Source organism: Oenanthe melanoleuca, chromosome 5 (genome assembly GCF_029582105.1).
Source record: "Oenanthe melanoleuca isolate GR-GAL-2019-014 chromosome 5, OMel1.0, whole genome shotgun sequence".
In the NCBI taxonomy this organism is placed as follows: domain Eukaryota; kingdom Metazoa; phylum Chordata; class Aves; order Passeriformes; family Muscicapidae; genus Oenanthe; species Oenanthe melanoleuca.
The window spans coordinates 44,792,140-44,810,769 of NC_079339.1; the positions used below are offsets into that span (position 1 = coordinate 44,792,140).

Consider the following 18,630-nt stretch of genomic DNA (forward strand, 5'->3'; position numbering starts at 1 on the left):
GGGCGATGAGCGCGGTGCCTTGGCCGGGCCGGGCCCGCGCCGCTCCCGCCGGCCGGGCAGCCCCGACCGGCTGCGGCCCCGCCGCCTCCCCGCGCTCCCAGGCCCCTCTCGCCGGCCCGCCCGGCCGCACCTGCCGGGCCCCCGCCGCCGCCCGCCCCGCGCCGCACCGTTCGCGATGAGCTTGGCCGAGAGCTGCTTGACGAGCTCGGGAATCCGCTCCCACTGGCACTCCGAGCGGCACCGCTCGATCTCCGTCTCCAGCCGCGAGCCCGCCTTCCTGGTGGCCATGGTCGGGCAGAGGGGCCCCGGCGCGGGAAGGGGCCGGGGCGGCGGGCAGGGGGAGGCGGGGACGGGCGGCGCGGCCCCGGGAGCGGCGGAACTCGAGAGCCGCGGCCGCGCCGCGCTGGCGGCCCCGGAGCGCCGGGAGCAGCGCCCCCTGGCGGCGTTGCGGGCGGGGCGGGGCCAGCGGCCGGGCCTGGCGGGAGCGCGGCCCGGGCTGAGGGGCGCTCCCGGGCCGGACAGCGCGCCCGGGACCCGCGGGAGGGGAGGGACAGCAGCGGGGCAGGGATGGAGGGAGAGAACGCGCCTCCTAATGCGGCTGGAGGTGCCGCTGGTAGCTCCGGCGGAGCTGCCCCTCAGCCCGCTCACGCGTGCGGCGGGGCGGGCGCGTCTGGCCGGTTCTGTGCCTCCGCAGGGGAGCCATGGCCACACACCGCCCCAGCCCTGCTACGCTCTCCGCTTCCACAAAGGGTAACGCAAAATTAGCTCCTGCCCGTCTCTGGTCACCTCTTCACCCACCTCGAAACCATTTATACGCGGTCGCCCGAGGGGTTTTAGTTACTTAATGGCGCTTTCCCATTTTCCGTGCTCACACAGGGGTCTCTCACAGCCGTCCCATAGCCGGCAGAACTTCCACACCGTGCTCCAGACCAAGCACACCCCAGCATGGCCACCCGCTCAGGACTCCCCTGTGCCTTCGTCCAAAACCGAGGGAGAGAAAGGTACACAGATTACACTCTTGTTTTGGGAAAATACATGCATTTCCAACATTTGGCTAGAATAAAAACACTAGCTGAAACAATTCCAATGGTACTGTGTATCTTTATCAAACCTACACCACACATATGTGACATACCAACTTACATACATCTTGGAAAGCTGCAGCCATGACTGATTTTCACTGAAAAAGTTGCAGAAAGACTTAATTGGGGGAAAAATTTTAGAAATTGCCACTTACTTTTCACAAAGTAAGGATACAGCCCATTGACAGAAAGAACAGGTTAAGCAGAGATATGCTCTAGCTACCTATATACAGAATAAATTCAAAAGATTCAAGTGTCTTACTCCACATCCTTGGGTTCATAGTGCAGATTTGTACAATTAATTCTTTTCATTCACACAAATGAGAAGTCAGTGAAGCCACAGGAATTTGGTTGAGTTTGTGAGGATGACTGTCACAGGTGATGATGAAGATTCAAAAAAAAGGCTGGATGCAATTTTTGCTTTTACATGCATTGCACTCCTCTGGATCTAGCATGTTAGTCTTCAGAAATTCCAAGTCAAAAGTCAAATTTGGGCAGAAGTAAAACTACTAGCTGTTCTATAAATAGAAGTGTTAAATGTAAACATGACATTGCCTGTGGGCATTGGGAGAGTTGTTCACATATCAGAATTTCTGAACAATTGTCTGGTTTGTGTGTGTTCACATATACTAGAGACAGGAGCTTTCTGAAGTTTTGCTTGGTTTTGATCACCAGTTGAAGCATGAGAAACAACATGCATTTTTTTAAAGATCTTCAGTTTCCATTGCATCTCTAATTGACCAGGAACAGACCCAGGCTTATACAACTAAAAGCTTGTTAGTGTGTTCCCCAGCTATTTCCTCAACATAATAAATACTACTTCCAACAAATCTTGTTTTGCTTCCATCATCCTTAGACCATCACAGCTATTAAAACTCTATGACAGGCATGAAATGTTTTGTTCAGTGTTTCAAGTAATTTACTTTCCATTCCCAGTGTTATTAAAAGTGTGACAACATGAAATTCAGATATTGTAATTTGCCTTTTAGTCAAGTTGCTTTTATAGCACCTTCAGGTTACAGTCCCATTTAAAACAAAATATTCTTCAGATTTTAAAAGTGAAATTAAGTGGTAGCAGAAAGTAACAGTGCTTAAAAAACACAATGGAGTAATGCAGGGTTGGGAAGAGGACTTAATAATGTAACAAAATGAAAAGGAGAAATAAGTAATAAAGCATTTTTTGCATACATGATTTTTTCAGAAGATCCAGAGAACATTAAACTGATTATAGCTTGTTTTTTTTACTGGGGAGAAAAGAGAAGTTAAAAATTAGGGAGGAAAAAAATGATAATTCATAATGTTTGATATTATAACTACTAGTTCATTTATGGATAAGGCTAAAATTTCAACTTTCTTAAAGAATTTGCGAATTTGCCTATGAAGATTATTCATATTGATTCACAACAATTCTAACACATTTTGTTAGCACTGATCACATCATTTCACTAAAAGCTACCAGCAATAATATTAAAATATTTACATTACAGCTCATCAGGCTTATTATCTCAACAGCTCCTATTTATGAAGTGAGACATCTATGCAAAAGGAATTAGCACATTTTGAAATGCTTAGGAAATCTGCTTTAACATTAATGAAACTTCCATACACTCAAGATTACTCTGAGAAGATTCCATTGTAGATAACCCATAATGGAATACCCTAATGGATTTGGAATGAATAGCATAAAAGTAATAGAAAAAATAACCATGATCCTGCATATTTTGTCAAAATGTCCCTTATTTTTTTCAACCTTAAACAAAGTGTTGTTTTCTGGAAATGGCCTATTTATTACACTGTTGGAGCAGACTAAAGCATACATGTACTTGGCTAGAAATAGTCTGATTGTAAGGTGAGGCTGCTGGCTAGCAAATATAGACAGATACCTGGTTTGTGAAAAGGAGGGAAATTCAAAATGCAGGAAAGTAACTAAGATGTATTGGTCAATCATTTTGCTTTATGCCGTGTCTCCCACTCCAATCCCCCAATCCCAGGGGGAAGAGTGGATTGTTCAGTGCCATTTCATGAGTTTGGTATGAAGAAACAGGGCCTTTCACTACACAGCTAAGCACTGTATTGGTTTGGCCCTGGGTGGATGCTAAGTACTCCCCAAAGCCACATGATCATTCCCCTCCACGAGTGGACAGGGAGAGGAAATATAATGGAAGGCTCAGGAGCTGAGATAAGGGCAGGCAGAGGTCACACACTGATTACTGTCACGAGCAAAACAGACTCAATTTGCGGATATTGAGTTTATTACCAACCAAAATCAGAGCAGGATAATAAGAAATAAACCAAATCATAAAAACACCTTCCCCCCACCCCTCCCTCTTTCCTGGGCTCTACCTCCTACCCCCCGAGCAGCACAGACAGACAGGGAGCAGGGCTTACAGTCAGTTCATCACCTGTTGTTTGTGCCACTGCTTAGGGACAGGAGTCCTTCCCCTGCTCCAGTGTTGGGTCCTCCCCATGAGAGACAGTTCTCTGTGAACTTCTCCAGTGTGAGTCCTTCCCATAAGCTGCATGAACTGCAGCAGTGTGGGTTCCTTTACACAGGATGCAGTCCTTCGGGAACAGGCTATTCCAGCATGGGTCCCCTGTGGGGTCACAAGTCAAACTCTCCCTAACATGGGCTTCTCTCTCCACACATCTGCAGGTCCCTGTCAGGAGCGTGTTCCCACAGGTTCACAGCCTTCCTCAGGACACTCACCTGTTCCAGGTGGATCTCTGCTCCCCCATGGCTCCACATGGGCACAGCTGCTCACCATGGTCTCCACCACGGGCTGCAGGGCAATCCCAGCTCCAGAGCCTGGAGCAGCTCCTGCCCCTCCTTCTGCACCGACCTTGATGTCTGCAGAGCTGTTCTTCTCACATGTTCTCACCCCTCTCTTCCTGGCCACAATTACATCTGTGCAGTAACTTTTTTTCCTTCTTAAATACTTTATGACAGAGGCTTTACTATCATCTCTGATGAACTTGGCCTTGGCCAGCGATGGGTCCATCCTGAAGCCAACTGGCATTGACTCTGTTGGATGGGAGGGAAGCTTCAGCAGCTTCTCACAGAAGCCACCCCTGCAGTGTCCCCTCCACTACCAAAACCTGCCCACACAAACCCAATACATACACTGATACAGTACTCTCATACTTCTCATCACCTGAAAATAAACCTGGTAAAGAAACTTTCTGCACTAGTACTCCACACAGATACATGAGAAACAGGTGTGATGGGCCTTTAAACTGGTGACAATGTTAAAGAGAATATAAACTGACTTAAATAAAGTAGCATTTCAATCTCTGCTAAGGTATTAAACATTCTATAACAAGGAATCAGAAAAACCAATTTAAAAAGTACTTGCATTTATAAAGGCAACATATAAAAATAGAATGCTCAAAACCCAGAGGAGAGGAAAAAACCTCCTGCAAGCAAACTTACAGGGTCGATGGGTTTTTTATTCCAGACCAAATTTTTGGCTTCTTAGACAAATACTATTCACCACTGAAGTAGTGGGGAAGAATTCAAGATTAACAGCCAACTTGTGTCAAAGGTTAGCAATGCTTAATGGCCAGTGTTGTTCTATTATTTAAAGAAAAAGTGTTTAATATGCAAGTTTATCTAGTACTCTGGTTTTACTTTGGCACATTGACCAGTTGTATGTTGGTTTCTTTCCAAAAGGTTTGTCGTAATGCTGATTATTAAAATGGTTTTTCTACCTGTAGCATACATCAGAGAATGAAAACAATTTTGAGGGAAATATGATGATACAGAAGACAGTATAAAAATCCTTTTTTATATCCATAGTAAAATAAAAAGTAAACATTAAAAAGCTTTTCCTCAGCACAAATGGTAATTTTACCCATCTTTTATCTTTTAGTTAAATTCAACATTGTAATGCCCATTAGAATGTTAAATATATTCCTACTGCAAATGATCAGAGATGCAATTCAAATTTTAAGGCAATAATATTTTAAGGCAATGATAATCAACTCCTACTGTCTGCTTTTTTCTCAAATGGGAAGTGCAAAAATTCTCAAGCCAAAACTCATTAGTGGGATAATTAATTTCTCTACAGTGAAGAGCACAGCTCGTAACCATTACGGAAGCAAAACTTTTACTGGAATCCAAGTCTTTTTTTTTCCAGTTAGTGCAACATTGCTAGCAAAAGGAAGGAATTACACTGTTCTCCATTCCCACAGAAGTCAGTAATCTCTATGAAATTGAGAACAGACCATATGAAAATTGTTTGAGGAAATAATTTCACAGTGACATTTGTCTCCTTTTTGAGAGTATAAACCATGCTGTTTGAAGGGAAGTGAGACTGAAGAGTATCCACTAAATCAACAATCTGACAACAAGCCCATTATAAAACCTGCCACCCTGCCTCATAGCAAGGAAGACAGCCATGTAAAAAATGAAATAAACTTTAGCAAATTATTTCAACATTTCAAGGTTTTGTACTTAAATGAGTTTATTTTCTTAGAGATAAAATAGTTACATCTGCAAATGTACATTATTTTGCAAACCATTAAGCCCTTATGGCTGTTTGAAAGTTAAAATCATACACAAAACAATTAAAGAAAACTTAGGAACCTAAAAAGCTTTCTTCACAATGGACTTTTAATTTTGTAGTTTGTTGCCTTCAAAGTGATTCAGTTCATACCGCACTTGTGAGATAATGGGCAATTGATACTGAAATCAGAATGTATGCCTGCACAATCAGGCAAACAGTTTTTTTTTAAATCCCTTGATGTTAATCCACAGTCTTTAATAAATGACAGGGGCTAGCAGTCATTGATATTGCTTGTCTGAATCCAAAGTTTAATTACTAAATGTTCTGGAAAAAAAAAAAAAACAAACCAAAAAAACTCCATAAGAGGTCCTTTCCAAGCCCACTCGTGTGAAATGGGAGCCAACACAGCCAGGGCAACAGAGTATCACTCAACTGCCACTATCTACTGAAATAATAATTCTTCCAGCTCATACTACAGTTTCATACTACATTTTAAATCTGCCACACTGCGCCTGGAAATATCCTATACACACAAATGCACACATTTACAGACACCAAAGAAAACAGACATCTCCCAGAATTAAAAAAAACCCGCACTCCACTTTTTTTAGAGGCTGAATAAATGAATTTATATCTGAATTGCAACTTGCTCCACAACTATATTTTTACAATGGTATGGTGCTAGTAAATTTGCTATATTAACATGTAGTAAGAAAAAAGAAGCAAAATGGGAAGAAAAATGCCATCGTTTGCTGTTTCCCATTTTTATTGAGGCAATGTAGAATATTTCAGACTTGTTCAAAGATCTAAGGATTTTAGGTAAGTGCTTTGGCTACTTTTAAGTTCAGGGAAAAGCCAGGCTAGGGTCTAGTCATGGGTCTTTCATTGTGCTACTCTTATGCCTCTTTCCTGCCCTATTTCAAACTGGTGTCCAACACTGCTTGTAGGGAAACAGGTGAAGAGGGACCCCACACTGTCTTTGCACAATAACAAAACTTACAGACACAGTTCAGCTAAATTCTACATGTGATCCAGATTGTAGTTTAATCTCTAGTTTACACTCAAAAGATAAAATCTTCCTCGACAAATTGAACCTCAGAGGCAAAGATGTTTTCCTATTCTTTTGACTTATGAAAACAGTGTCCAGAATAATAAATTATATGTTTTTAGAAAGATACAAAGTTTTGCACTTTATTAGGCCTCTACTTTCCAAAACAGAAAACGAGCCATATACCATTTCTGACTTTTTATTAAGGGTAAAAATAAAATACGAATGTCATACTGCATTCAAACGTGCTGCTTGTTGCAGTCACCAATAGTGAAACTATTTGCCAGCTCCACTGCCAAACCACCAGAGGGAGTCGAAAGCTACATATAACTTCGGAAAATTTCTAAACCTGCTAGGTAGCTTAAAGCATTGACAGAAAACACTGTATGTTGTGAGTACTATGACAAATGGCTAAAAAAGTTGCTGAGAACAATGAATAATTTTAGCAACATCATCAGTTTCTTACTATCCAGAGGCAAGAAAAACGTTGGTGACAAAGGAATGCTCAGCAACTATTTTTGTTCTGTGTTTAAAAAGAATGAGAAATCATGCATTTAAATTAGATGTTTCAATTATGTTAAAAACAGGAGAGAAGTCTTTAAAAATCAGCAGATCCAGAATTAGTACAAAATAGTCTTAAACAAAGAATGGCTCCCTGGTGTCCCTCTGGAACACCAGAGGCATCCTGAGGACACTGGGCTTGTGCCTATGTGTCAAAGGAAGGTGGAAGAAATTGAGAGAACACAGTCTGTCCAGCCTGGTGTGACCCTAAGAAAAAATTTGCATACAAGACTATGTTATTATGTTCCAAAAGCAAGGTCCTTAGCAGAGAGGGGAGAAGGAGACTTTCTAGGATCAACTGGGGAAATTCCAAGAGATCCACACTCCTACTAGTCAGAAACCTACAGAGTGGATCCAGTAACACAAACATGTGCTGCTATTTCTGCATAGCAAATATGGGTTCAGAGACCTGACAAGTCACCAATTTCTGCCATAACAACTGGCAGAATAAAAATAAATTTGTCCTATGTTTTGGAAATAAACTATCATGTAAAAAACCAGAAAACAAAGAATAAAACAAAAGCAAAGAAAAGTTGAGACCTGCTCCAAATAAAGTCATATAAGAAATTAGACTTTTTTTAAAATTATCACAATAATTAACTATTTGGTTAAATACCAAAGAGGCAGCAGATTCTTCCAGTCTTGATGTCTCCAAAACAAGACCGAACATTTTCCAGGCAACATGAATTGGTCAAACACAAGTTATTTGTCTAGAGACAACTGATTTATATTTGATACAGGATGTCAGGAAATCACAATTCCCTGAAATCCTTGCTGCATTGTGCAGTGGCAGCCTACAGAACAGCAGGCATCACCAAACAGACTACAGAGGACAAAGCAGCCAGCATCATTCTGCCACAATGTAGCTCATGCTGTAATTTGCACTGGAGTGCTGTGTGCAATTCTGGTCCCATTGGTTTGACTCAGCATTACATTTCTGACATTTTTACAATATTCAGTTGGCTCCACACTCCATAGCTTATCTTACCTGGTCTAACTCAACCTTTCAGAACTCTATTGCCTAACACTTACTCTTGTAGGTCAAAAGACAAACTTCAGTTTCAGATTCTGAGATTCTCTAAAATTAATTTTTTTCTTCTTCATATCCTCTGATATGTCATAGTTCCTTTCCACGAAAAGCTCAACTTGGTATTTCCAGACAAGATTACAATTGAAACATGGTTCATTTAAAATACAGTAACATGATCAAAGAAGTCTCCAAAACTTCTCCAAAATTTTCATCTGAAACCACAGAATATAACTTCCAGTCTGCTTCACTGCCCCGGAGATCATGCTATCAGCACAGATAAACTAAGAACAGCATATATGCTTTTTTTAGCTGCTTGATAAAAACTCAAGCAGAAAACAATAATGTTACTATGACTACAGCTGTTTGGGAATGGATGTGAACTATCCTCCTTTGGACTTCATCTATTTTCACAAAGATGATTCACAAAAAAACTTTTAGGGACTAAAAGCCTCTTACTGCTCCTGCTGGATCCAAATACAGGTTCCTAAAAATCTGAAATTCCACATCTGCAGGACAAAGCTGATTTCTCCTACCTGCTGCTGACTTAGCTCTACTTCAAAGTGTAAAAGATAAGCCAGCCAGCCAGGTCTGGCACTTTGTTCAGAGTATATTTAGATGCAAATTTGAAGGTGCTACTTCAGCTTGTACCTTTTGCTTTGCACTCACTTCCGCTGCCCAAAATTTTTAATTATTCAGTTATTTTTAAAACTGTTCTTTTTTTACTTCTAGCACTATTCATTCTGTTTGTCAGTTAAGTATCTTTAGAGTAAGATACCTATTTAATGGCCAGTGCAATTTAAGCTGGGTATTTCCACACTGATAAAGGAAAATGCTTATTTGCATAGCCTTTCTTCATACTTCTATTTCTTCTGTATACTAGTCATTTGACTCTACAGTTCTTTTTGGGCAGAAATACCCATTTATTAGCTTTCAGGACAGGCAGAAAGACTACAGAAATCAATCAAATAAGTGGGTTAACATAAATAGTATGGCCATATGTAAGAACTAAGTATACCATATGAGGAGTCAAAATAAGTAATAGTAATTAAAAGCAAACACCATATTCACACACACTGAAAAACCCTCATAAAACCTGCATAGCCTACTTAATTCCAATATATATTAGAAAAATGTAGGATTCTTTATGTTTGATGATAGCATTATACCATAGGATTTTACCATATACAAGCATATTCACACATTTTCCTCCAAACCCAAGCTCCTGACAGTGCTGGAGATCAGTAATAGCTCAAATACTATCCATCTGTCTCAGAGACTTGTTCAGATACTTCTCCCTACTGCCTAGAGGCCATGCATAATGCAGCAGCCAATAAACTCTCTGGTTATTACCAATAAAATTGCCTTCACCCAAGTATAATCTGCCTAGCATTCAGATGTTTTTTGGGTTTTTTTGATGTTTTTCTGCAAGAAGAGCTCCCAGCATACACAGCATCAGGAGTCAAAAGAACAGTGGACACACAGGGAATACCCATGCTATTTCTCTGCACTGTGCACAGCTCTGGCAAGAGCTTCTCCTCTGGGAATCCAAGGCTGACTTGTTAACAATGACAAGATGCACTTCTCCAGATTGCTTTGCATTAACTTTGAAGCCACCACAGTGGTTAACTACACAATGTATGGCAACCAAAAAAAAAAAAAAAAAAAAAAAAAAAAAAAAAAAAAAAATATGTATATATATATATATATATATATATATATATATATATATATATGTATGTATAAAAGAAAGCAGGCTGCTGAAGATCAAAACCTTCCTTACAGTTATCATTCCAACATAGCAGGAGAGTCTGATTTGCCAAGTGTTGATCATACACAGGCAGTTAACAAGACTTGCGAATAAGGGGAGTACCCCCAAGACAAAAGCCCAGAAACAGATTTTCCTTAAACCTGTAGCTCTTGACAGGACTGGTCAACAGGCTGGGTGTATCATCCTTCAAGTAAGCATGGTTAGTTTTAACAGCTGGAGACAGAAGCATTCACCTGATGTCTGGTTCCACCAATCTGCCACAAGTCCTGAGCAGTCTTCTAGAACACAGCTTTCCTGTATTTTCTCCACCACTGTATTCACAAAATAATCCTTTCTTCTAGTACTTTTCCCATCAAATTCCAAATCCTCCTCTGGACTCACTCCCACAATCCTGATTCATTTTCTGAGTATTGGAAAAAATAAACCAATTCAATTACTTCTCTTGCTTTTCGATGAACTTTTATCACAAGGTTTTGCACTTTGTTGGCATGACAAAGAATTTTAGAGAGGTGTGTATTTGCCAGAAAGAAAATTTCACTGTAATCTGTTGATAACTGGCATTAAGGAAATCAATGTCCACAATGCTGCATTTGCCATTTGAAAATGACACTGTTTCCAAAAAAAAATGATGTCAGGTTAATCTGTATAGGGTTTTTTTATTCAAAAAGATTTAAACTGAATGTGGAGATCATTGCTCCTTCAAAAGCAATGGTGTGCAACCAGAATGTCCTGTAAATGACAGTGAGGCAAAGCACTCAGCATTCCCTTCTTCCCATTTCTTTCCTTCTCCCCACTCCCTGCCCACACTGACACATGAAACAGAACGCCCTGTTCCTCTCACTGCAAATTAACAGAGCCTGCTCCTTTATAACCAGCTGTCAGAATCTGTCACCAATTCATTTTTTGCTTTTACAGCTTCAAAGGTAAAGGTAGAAATTAGGGATGATTTCTTCAACTAGGACTCCAGCAAAATTTTTATCTGGCAAGAAAAAATTTTGCAGGTTTCTTTCTCTGCAGGTGAAAGAGATCAATACTGTAAAAATATCTGTAAGCATCCATATTTGCTGCAGGAGCATCTTAAAACTGTCAAGGTTAAAAGCCAAAGCCAAACTTTTATTCATTTTTGTAATCCAGATGTGTGTTAATATTCAAAGCCTGCTCTCACTTTGGTCCTGAAGTAGATGTCAAGTCTTCCTTTTATCTTGACATCACTAAAATTGAACTGACCTGCCACAGCTGCATACCAATTGGACTGACAAGGGGATACATACTAAGCAGAATTGTATGAACACTTGAACTTAAAAGCAGCAGGGCCAGCACCCTGAGCTCTAATTTGCAGCATCCCTCTACAGTGAACACATCAGCGGAGAGTAGGATCCTGTTCCCTCCAGCAGGCTTCAACAAGAGTAACTGTTACATACAGCAGAGTTATCTGTTTAAAGGATGAGAACTCATTAAGGAGACACCTGAGAAAACCTTTGAGGTATTTGCTGTTTCTGTGAATTTACTTTCTCTTCTCCACCGTATATTACTTTTAAAGGAAAAACAGCATATGTACTGTAACTAATGAGTGAGCTTCTGCAGACCAGACATGATACCGATACCATCTCACTCGAGTAACATAAGAACAAATTTCAAACATTGTTTCCTCTTTGTAGCATCATTAAATTTCCCTCTTTCTTCTTACTTTGCTAAATTCCAAAGACTTTACACTTTGAAAGCTTTTTCAGCATAGCTGAATATCACACAAAATCACACCCATAACTTAGATAAAATGTGCTTGGTTAGACATAGTTTAATCAGCAAATATCATTAATATATATCCATATTTCAAAATGGTTACCCTTCCAGAAAGATTTATTTTGGTTATTCACAAGGCCTAATCCTAAATCTTCAATTTATCTTCTACTTACAAAAATAAGTCATAATCATACTAAGACAATTATATATGTAACAAAATAAAAAAAAAAAAACCAACTAGGGAAAAATCAGATGAACATAAATGAGACCAATTTTAAGATTTGATGCTGGATTTGTTGACAAATATCTTTGTATTAAGAAAGCTGTAAGAAATTTGCAATCAGTTTGCAGTTTCATCTGTTAGATTTTTTGGCAGTTCCTGAAGCAATTAAAGAAGAGTTCTGTTTTTCTTTCCTTTATTATTGGCATTTCAAAGGAAGTTAGCAGATTTCTGCATGACTCTTGTAAATACAGTTAGATTGGTTGCCAATTTTTAAACGCAATTTTACATGTGAATAATATGGATTCCTTTCTACCACTGAATAAAGTATTAGTCAGACCAGCCCATAGAATCTCTACCTAAACACTTAAAATTGTTTCCCAACCAGTTTCTGTCTCCCATTTCTATCACACAGAACATGAAGGTTGTCAAAATACACGTTTTCTTGAAATTTACATTATTGCAAAAGACTGTCACTTATTGGGGTAAAGAATGAGGACCATTAACTTAGTAAAAACACCTGGGATGATACTTGAGACATAACAAATAATTTCAATTTGATGAACTAGGTATTATAAAGCCACACAAACACATACTCAGGGACCTGCAGAGATAGGAAATATGCAAGAAAGTTTGCAACTCACTGTCACTGAATAATACATGCACATGGAGATAGCCAGGGGAGAAATTACCCCTGAAAATATTGTCCCAGAAGCTTCTCACCTCTGACGTTCTATAATCTTCCTATTCTGTGGCAGCCCCCTTATGTAAGATCCTCCGAATCTGTGTGAGTTCAGAACCCATTTTTAAAATACAGGTTCTCTTAATGAAGGCTTATTACTTTAAACTGAGATCTAGACATGCAATACAGCATGAATCTACGTGCATGCAGAGAACACATGCATAGATTAAAAATGCAAGATGCTTGTGCAACATTTCATGACAGCCAGTGGACATATTTTCTGCTGAGAATTATTCTCAGACGACTGAGAAGGGATACAGATGTGAAAGAATCGTTATCTTGTTCAGGAAAGTATTCAGGAAAAAGGACTGAGAAAATATGTCCATCAGCACAGCCAATTTGAAGCCTCAATCCATTCTGTGATGCAATACATGTTGCCCCTTGCCTCCAACTGTTTAATGAAGTATTTAATAGGGGTTTTTTAATAGCAGTAAACAATACATATGCCAAATACACTGATTCTTTTCCTTAAAGTATAGAAATTTCACTAAGTCAGAGGAACAGAAAGTCATGTTTTCTTTGTACTTCTCTAAATCCTTTAGCAGAATTACCTGTTACTACTAATATTTGTGTTTCTGAAAATATTACAAAGAACGGGCTTTACCAGATACTGAGTACTTAAACCCACACTAATTGAAATCTTTACTCATAAGAAATTTGGCTTTTCACACAAATCTGCCTACAACATTGATGACAGCACTGTATTTCTGACAGCAGACAGATATCATTATTAGACATTAAAGCTGACTGAGGTATAGCAGCACTGTGAAGAAAACTTAATCCAAGTATACACATAATTTGAAGTGTAACATCTCTTCACCAAGACAATATAAAGTATAGTACGAATGAAAATCAACTTGTACACTTCAAATTTGAAACATTGGTCTGAGTATGAAAAATAAGGCCCATGGTCTTTATACGACCTTGAGTTCCAGGCTGGTTAACAGATTGAAACACTGTTCCTCCAAGAGTAAATACTCTCCTGCAGGGACATCAGAACAAGAAATAAACTTACACTTGAGCTGTCTAGTTTGCAACTCAAGTTTCAATGTATCAATGCATATGTACATCAGCAGTTTTTTATGGAAAGATGCTAATCTAAAAATTCAGACAGCTTAGTGTCAAATACACTTCCTCGAGAGCTCTGTTGCAGCAGGCATTTAGATGTCATAAACAGTTACCCTGGGTAACTGGTTCAAAGCAAAACAAGGTGACACCTAAATGTATTTAGCCCTGCCCAAAAGAAATACCCTAAGTTTAAATTTTTATTAAACAACTACTGTGAGAGCACAAAGAAGACACAGAAATATTCAGCTGTAAAAGTTGTCTTTGATAGAAAAAGTTGTCTTTGATAGAACTTTAGTCTCACAACAGTCTCTCAAAACCTGTGTGGAAAAGAAGATTGACAATACAGCCATTATGTAGCATTTAGTATCTTGTGCAAATATTCTTGTTGTTTCATCAATTTGTCAAGAAACGTCCCAACAGGGAAACAACTGTTCTTCTGTGCTCCTAACATTTAAGTTCCTTCAGCTGGGTCACAATATTCCAAATCCACTTGGTATCCAAAAGTTTCTTACACTTAAATAAAATCAGACTGAAATTGCTTTTTGTTGTCTTTATCCTGAAGACAACAAATTCCACAAACTCCTCAAAGTGCAAACTTTACAAGCAATTGCCTGTTCTCCAATCTCCCAACTCATTTATACTGTCTGCAGAACAAGTATTAATGGTGGATTTTTTGTTGTATTTACAGCAAGTTTATTCTGGAGAGGAAAAGTATTCTTTTACAAATGAGCCATGTTCACTATTGAGATTACTTCCAAAGAGAGCATTCAGAAAGCAAACCTTTATATTTTACATTGACAGTTATTTTTCAATACTTTAACATCGGCCACTTAAAGTTGGTTGTGTTATTAGCACATAGACTGATCTTTAAATATACTACTTCTACATAAACAGTGCAAATCTCAATATTCACATCAACCTGAAATTAATGCTGCAATTACTGTTGACATTCACATCAAGAAAGTAGTAAACTATTTCACATGAGCAATTCCAAAACCTCAGAATGCCATTATTAATATTAAAGAAACACAGAACAAACATGTTGGGCTTCAAAGCCTAGTTTTGATACACACAGTCCCTGTAAACATGGATGTATTGTATTTGTCAATACTGGTATCTTATATAATTCTATAAATAAAACTACTGATATAAACAATTTCTATAACTTTTTCTTTTTTTTGCATAGGGTTTGGATTAAGGTTTCTTTAGGATAGAGACAGCTGTTAACAAAATCCTCTAGTCAATTAGTCTTCCATCACACAAATTTAGGCATATGACAAGGAGCCTCTCTGACTTCAGTGGAAACTTACACATGTAAGCATTTGCAAAACTGGAGTCATCTTTAGCACTTAAGTTACCCCTAGTCATTAAGAATACAAGCTATAAAAGAGCTCTCCATAAATTTATAAAATATACTGATTTAAAAGTTTATGCTGATGTTTCTCTAAGTCACATTTATGATTCCAAACAGTTATGTACATACTATACTATCACAGTAGGAAATACTTCACTGTAGAACACCACAGTGAACAAGTTGTGAAGCACAGTGTTCAATATAATTTCCCTTTAGTATTCCCAGTGCATAAGTTGTTAACATCTACACTACACAAGGTGCCCAGGTCTAGTATTTGTTATATACAATGTAAAAGCAAGATAGAAAGAGCTTTGCATTTTACAGTAAGGAATGAAAACAGTGGGTAATATACAGGGATTCACTCCTGCAAAGTACAGAATTCTCCTTCACAATGACCACAAACACCAAATATGGTGGATTTCAGGTCATTCAACCCAGTAAAACAGTGCTCAGCACCTTGTAGGAAGAGAGATCTGAGTGCACTTCATTCTAAAACATCTCCTTTGGATGTCACAAAGTGCAAAAAATAAAACATATATTCTAATATTTTACAGTCACTATCAGACTGCCATATTTGCACAAGGCAAAATTTAAATAACTTTGTATGCATTTTTATGGACCCTATAATAACAAATGTTGAAACTGGAGTTTTCTCATCTTTAGAAAAATCTTAGTATTTTAAAATTATTGTGCAACTATAAAAAGAAAATATAAATTATAATTAAATCTTGAAATAGATATTTTAACATGTGACCATTTTCCAAAGCATCAAATATGAAATTTAATTTTCTCTTATAGCATTATATTTTAGAATCTGTAAAATCTTTTGGAAGTTAATAACTTCAAACAATAAGAATTATTGTATCACAGTACTAGACACCTCACCTTATCAGATATCTTTTACCCTAGAAGTTAAAAAATTAAATAAATAAAAAAACCTAAGACTTCTATTTTCAGTTGTTTAGAACAAGATATGTGGAGTTATTTTTTAAACAAAATAAGAATTCCATAGTGCTTCAATTTGATCTTAAAATTCAAATAAATGGGACAGAATATAACCATAAATTCAAAAGGCTTTAAAGTACTATACTGCTTCGGTGCATTGTACCAATGATTCTTTACACGCACGAAGAATCAAATTCTATAACATTCTTCAGAGCTGGGTAAGAGCAGAAGATCTCGAAGTTCTATATATGTTACAGACCTTTCCTTTCTTTGAGCAGTGGGGAAGAAACTGGGAGGAAGATAGTGACACTGAGGAACAGTCTTCTTCCAAGCAGTACCATGAGCAGCACAGCTCCTTACCTTGAGCTTGACTGCACACCAGTAATTTAGCCCTCAGAGAATACAATGTAGGTTGTATAACAGTATTATACTATATCCAGTGATACCAAACTACTCTAAAAGGAAATGTATGGAAATACAAAGCTAAAAAGGTATGACTGAAATACATTTCTAAAGCAACAGACTCTTCCTGTGGCAGCCTGTAAGCCACAGAGAGGAAGGGAGGGAGCAGACAATACAGGTACTGCCAAGCCTATAACCACTTAACTCCTCGAGACAGGACACTCTCTGCTTCTCAGTCAGAGAACTGGAAGATGGTTTCTGGGTTATTGCTCTCTGCAGGGTTTGTGGGCTGCAATGTCTTTGTAGGTGTAGTTTTACCATGAGAATGAGAGGAAGAAGAATGGGAACTTTCACTGGAGCTGCTACGTGTCTCTGTGCTTGTACTTGTTTTTTTCATTTTCCTTCTTTTTGCAAGAGGTGCCTTGTCCACATTCTGGAGACAAAATCCTTCCCTTTTGTACTTGTTAAAGGCCTGTTTAAAAATAAAAGGTGATTCTAAGTTTTTCAAGAGATTAAACACATTTTATATCTTATCACTTATTACGAATGGCCTATGGTACATCACAGGATAAAATAAAATTTCTTGACTAATTGCTATTGTAGCTGTAACAATGACTCTATCAGCCTTTACAGGTATTTAAGAGTCAATGCATAACATTTCTGATTGGCATCCTCCTCTCCTTATTCTTTTTACTTTCGAAGTATTTTTATTAAGCATTAACCTATTTAACAATACATTTTCAAAGAGGACACTGCTACATTACAGTTTTTCTTTCAGTACAAATTATGTTGCATTATCAGGACTTCTCCCAGAAACAATTACTTTGTTTTTCTCTCCTTCCCAAAAAGCACTCACAAGCATTTCAGCAAAAATCTACTCCATTTTGGTTTATTCTCTGTAAGAATCAACACAATGTTTGTGAAATACAGTTGCAGTTCAAATGATTTTAACAAATAATAGTAGACAAGCAAGTCCACTAAAAAAAACCATCTATGATATAAAAACCATGAACTACATATATTCCAGAAATTCTACCTTAATTTAGTAACCATAAGGACAAAAAGTCAAACAGTTAAATATAAAGTTTCTTCTCTTTTTTTTATAAAATTTTGAAGACCTTTTAACAGATTTCTCTAAGAAATAGACTACTTTTTATAGCTGTTTCAAGAACAGCACTTAATGCCCAAATCCTCATGAATATAAATATCTTCAAGAAATTTATTCTTGCTTCATCATTCATATTTTCGCATACTCCATCAGAGATGTTATGAGGAAATGTTATTGAGGAATAAAAAAATCCAGCTATAAGCATATACTGAATTATAAGGACAGATATGTGTTATTAAGGGAAACATATACAAATCTAGATGACACATCAATCACAAAACATAGCACATGACATAAAATTTCTCAGAACTTACATGGAAAGTGGCTTTAACATAGGTGTGCACTGCAGCTCCTGAAGAGCCTAAGTTATCAGGTGTCATTAGAGGGTTAGATGAGAGCTGGCTGCCATCCTGAAGCCACTCATTATATCTCAGGCTGGACATTTTAATTCTTTTGTTTGGATCCACTGTAAGAAGTCCTAATAGAAACATATTACATTCTTTAAAACTGTCAGCTATTTATCTTTAGTCAATAGAAAATGCAAATATTTCTTAATAAAATTGTATGCATTGCTTTGATAAGTAACTAATGTAAATATTTATTCTAGGTATGCCACTATTTATCCTAGATAAGGCTCACACAGAGTTATACTATCATCCTCCCCAAGAGAATCTTAAAAGCAAAAAATTGATATTTAACTGTTTGGTAACTTGCATTTGTCTTCACACAAACTCAGACCTACCAAATGATTTCTTCACTTAAAACCTGTCTAGGGTGAAGTTCAAAAGAGTAAGCCTCAGATACCCTGCACAATTCATTCAAGTCTGAATCTGCAAATCCCTACATTTTTGGCAGAAAAATTCCTTACAAGTCTGCTTCTGCAGAAATTCAGAACTCCATCTAAGTAGCATTAAGGTAGGTGTCTAGGTCATGATGAAAACATAATCAGATGTTCAAAAGCTTAGGGGAACCAAAGCACAGCAAATGTCAAAGAAGTAGCTCAGAAATACAGAAAGTAGTTTTGCTATAGGAAGTAAAAAACAGCCAATGGAAAAGA

General features: G+C 38.1%; 2 protein-coding genes across 9 annotated transcripts in view; both read right to left on the minus strand.

The window, feature by feature from the left end:
• TTC7B (tetratricopeptide repeat domain 7B) overlaps positions 1-431 on the minus strand; it is a 120,848-nt gene extending 120,417 nt beyond the window's left edge. For 2 of the 5 annotated variants that reach the window (XM_056493177.1, XM_056493172.1), the window contains exon 1: positions 168-431. In XM_056493177.1, coding sequence (XP_056349152.1) covers positions 168-288 — 121 coding nt within the window. In that variant the 5' untranslated portion in view covers positions 289-431. Of the gene's footprint in view, positions 1-130 lie in introns of all 5 variants that reach the window. The other 3 variants (XM_056493173.1, XM_056493175.1, XM_056493174.1) reach the window with 3 other exon arrangements.
• An 8,694-nt stretch (positions 432-9,125) lies between these two features.
• Positions 9,126-18,630, minus strand: part of RPS6KA5 (ribosomal protein S6 kinase A5) — a 73,566-nt gene continuing 64,061 nt past the window's right edge. For all 4 annotated transcript variants that reach the window (XM_056493503.1, XM_056493502.1, XM_056493505.1 and 1 more), the window contains 2 exons: positions 17,888-18,051; positions 9,126-16,937 (listed from right to left, as the gene is read on the minus strand). In XM_056493503.1, coding sequence (XP_056349478.1) covers positions 16,698-16,937; positions 17,888-18,051 — 404 coding nt within the window. In that variant the 3' untranslated portion in view covers positions 9,126-16,697. The remainder of the gene's footprint in view (positions 16,938-17,887; positions 18,052-18,630) is intronic.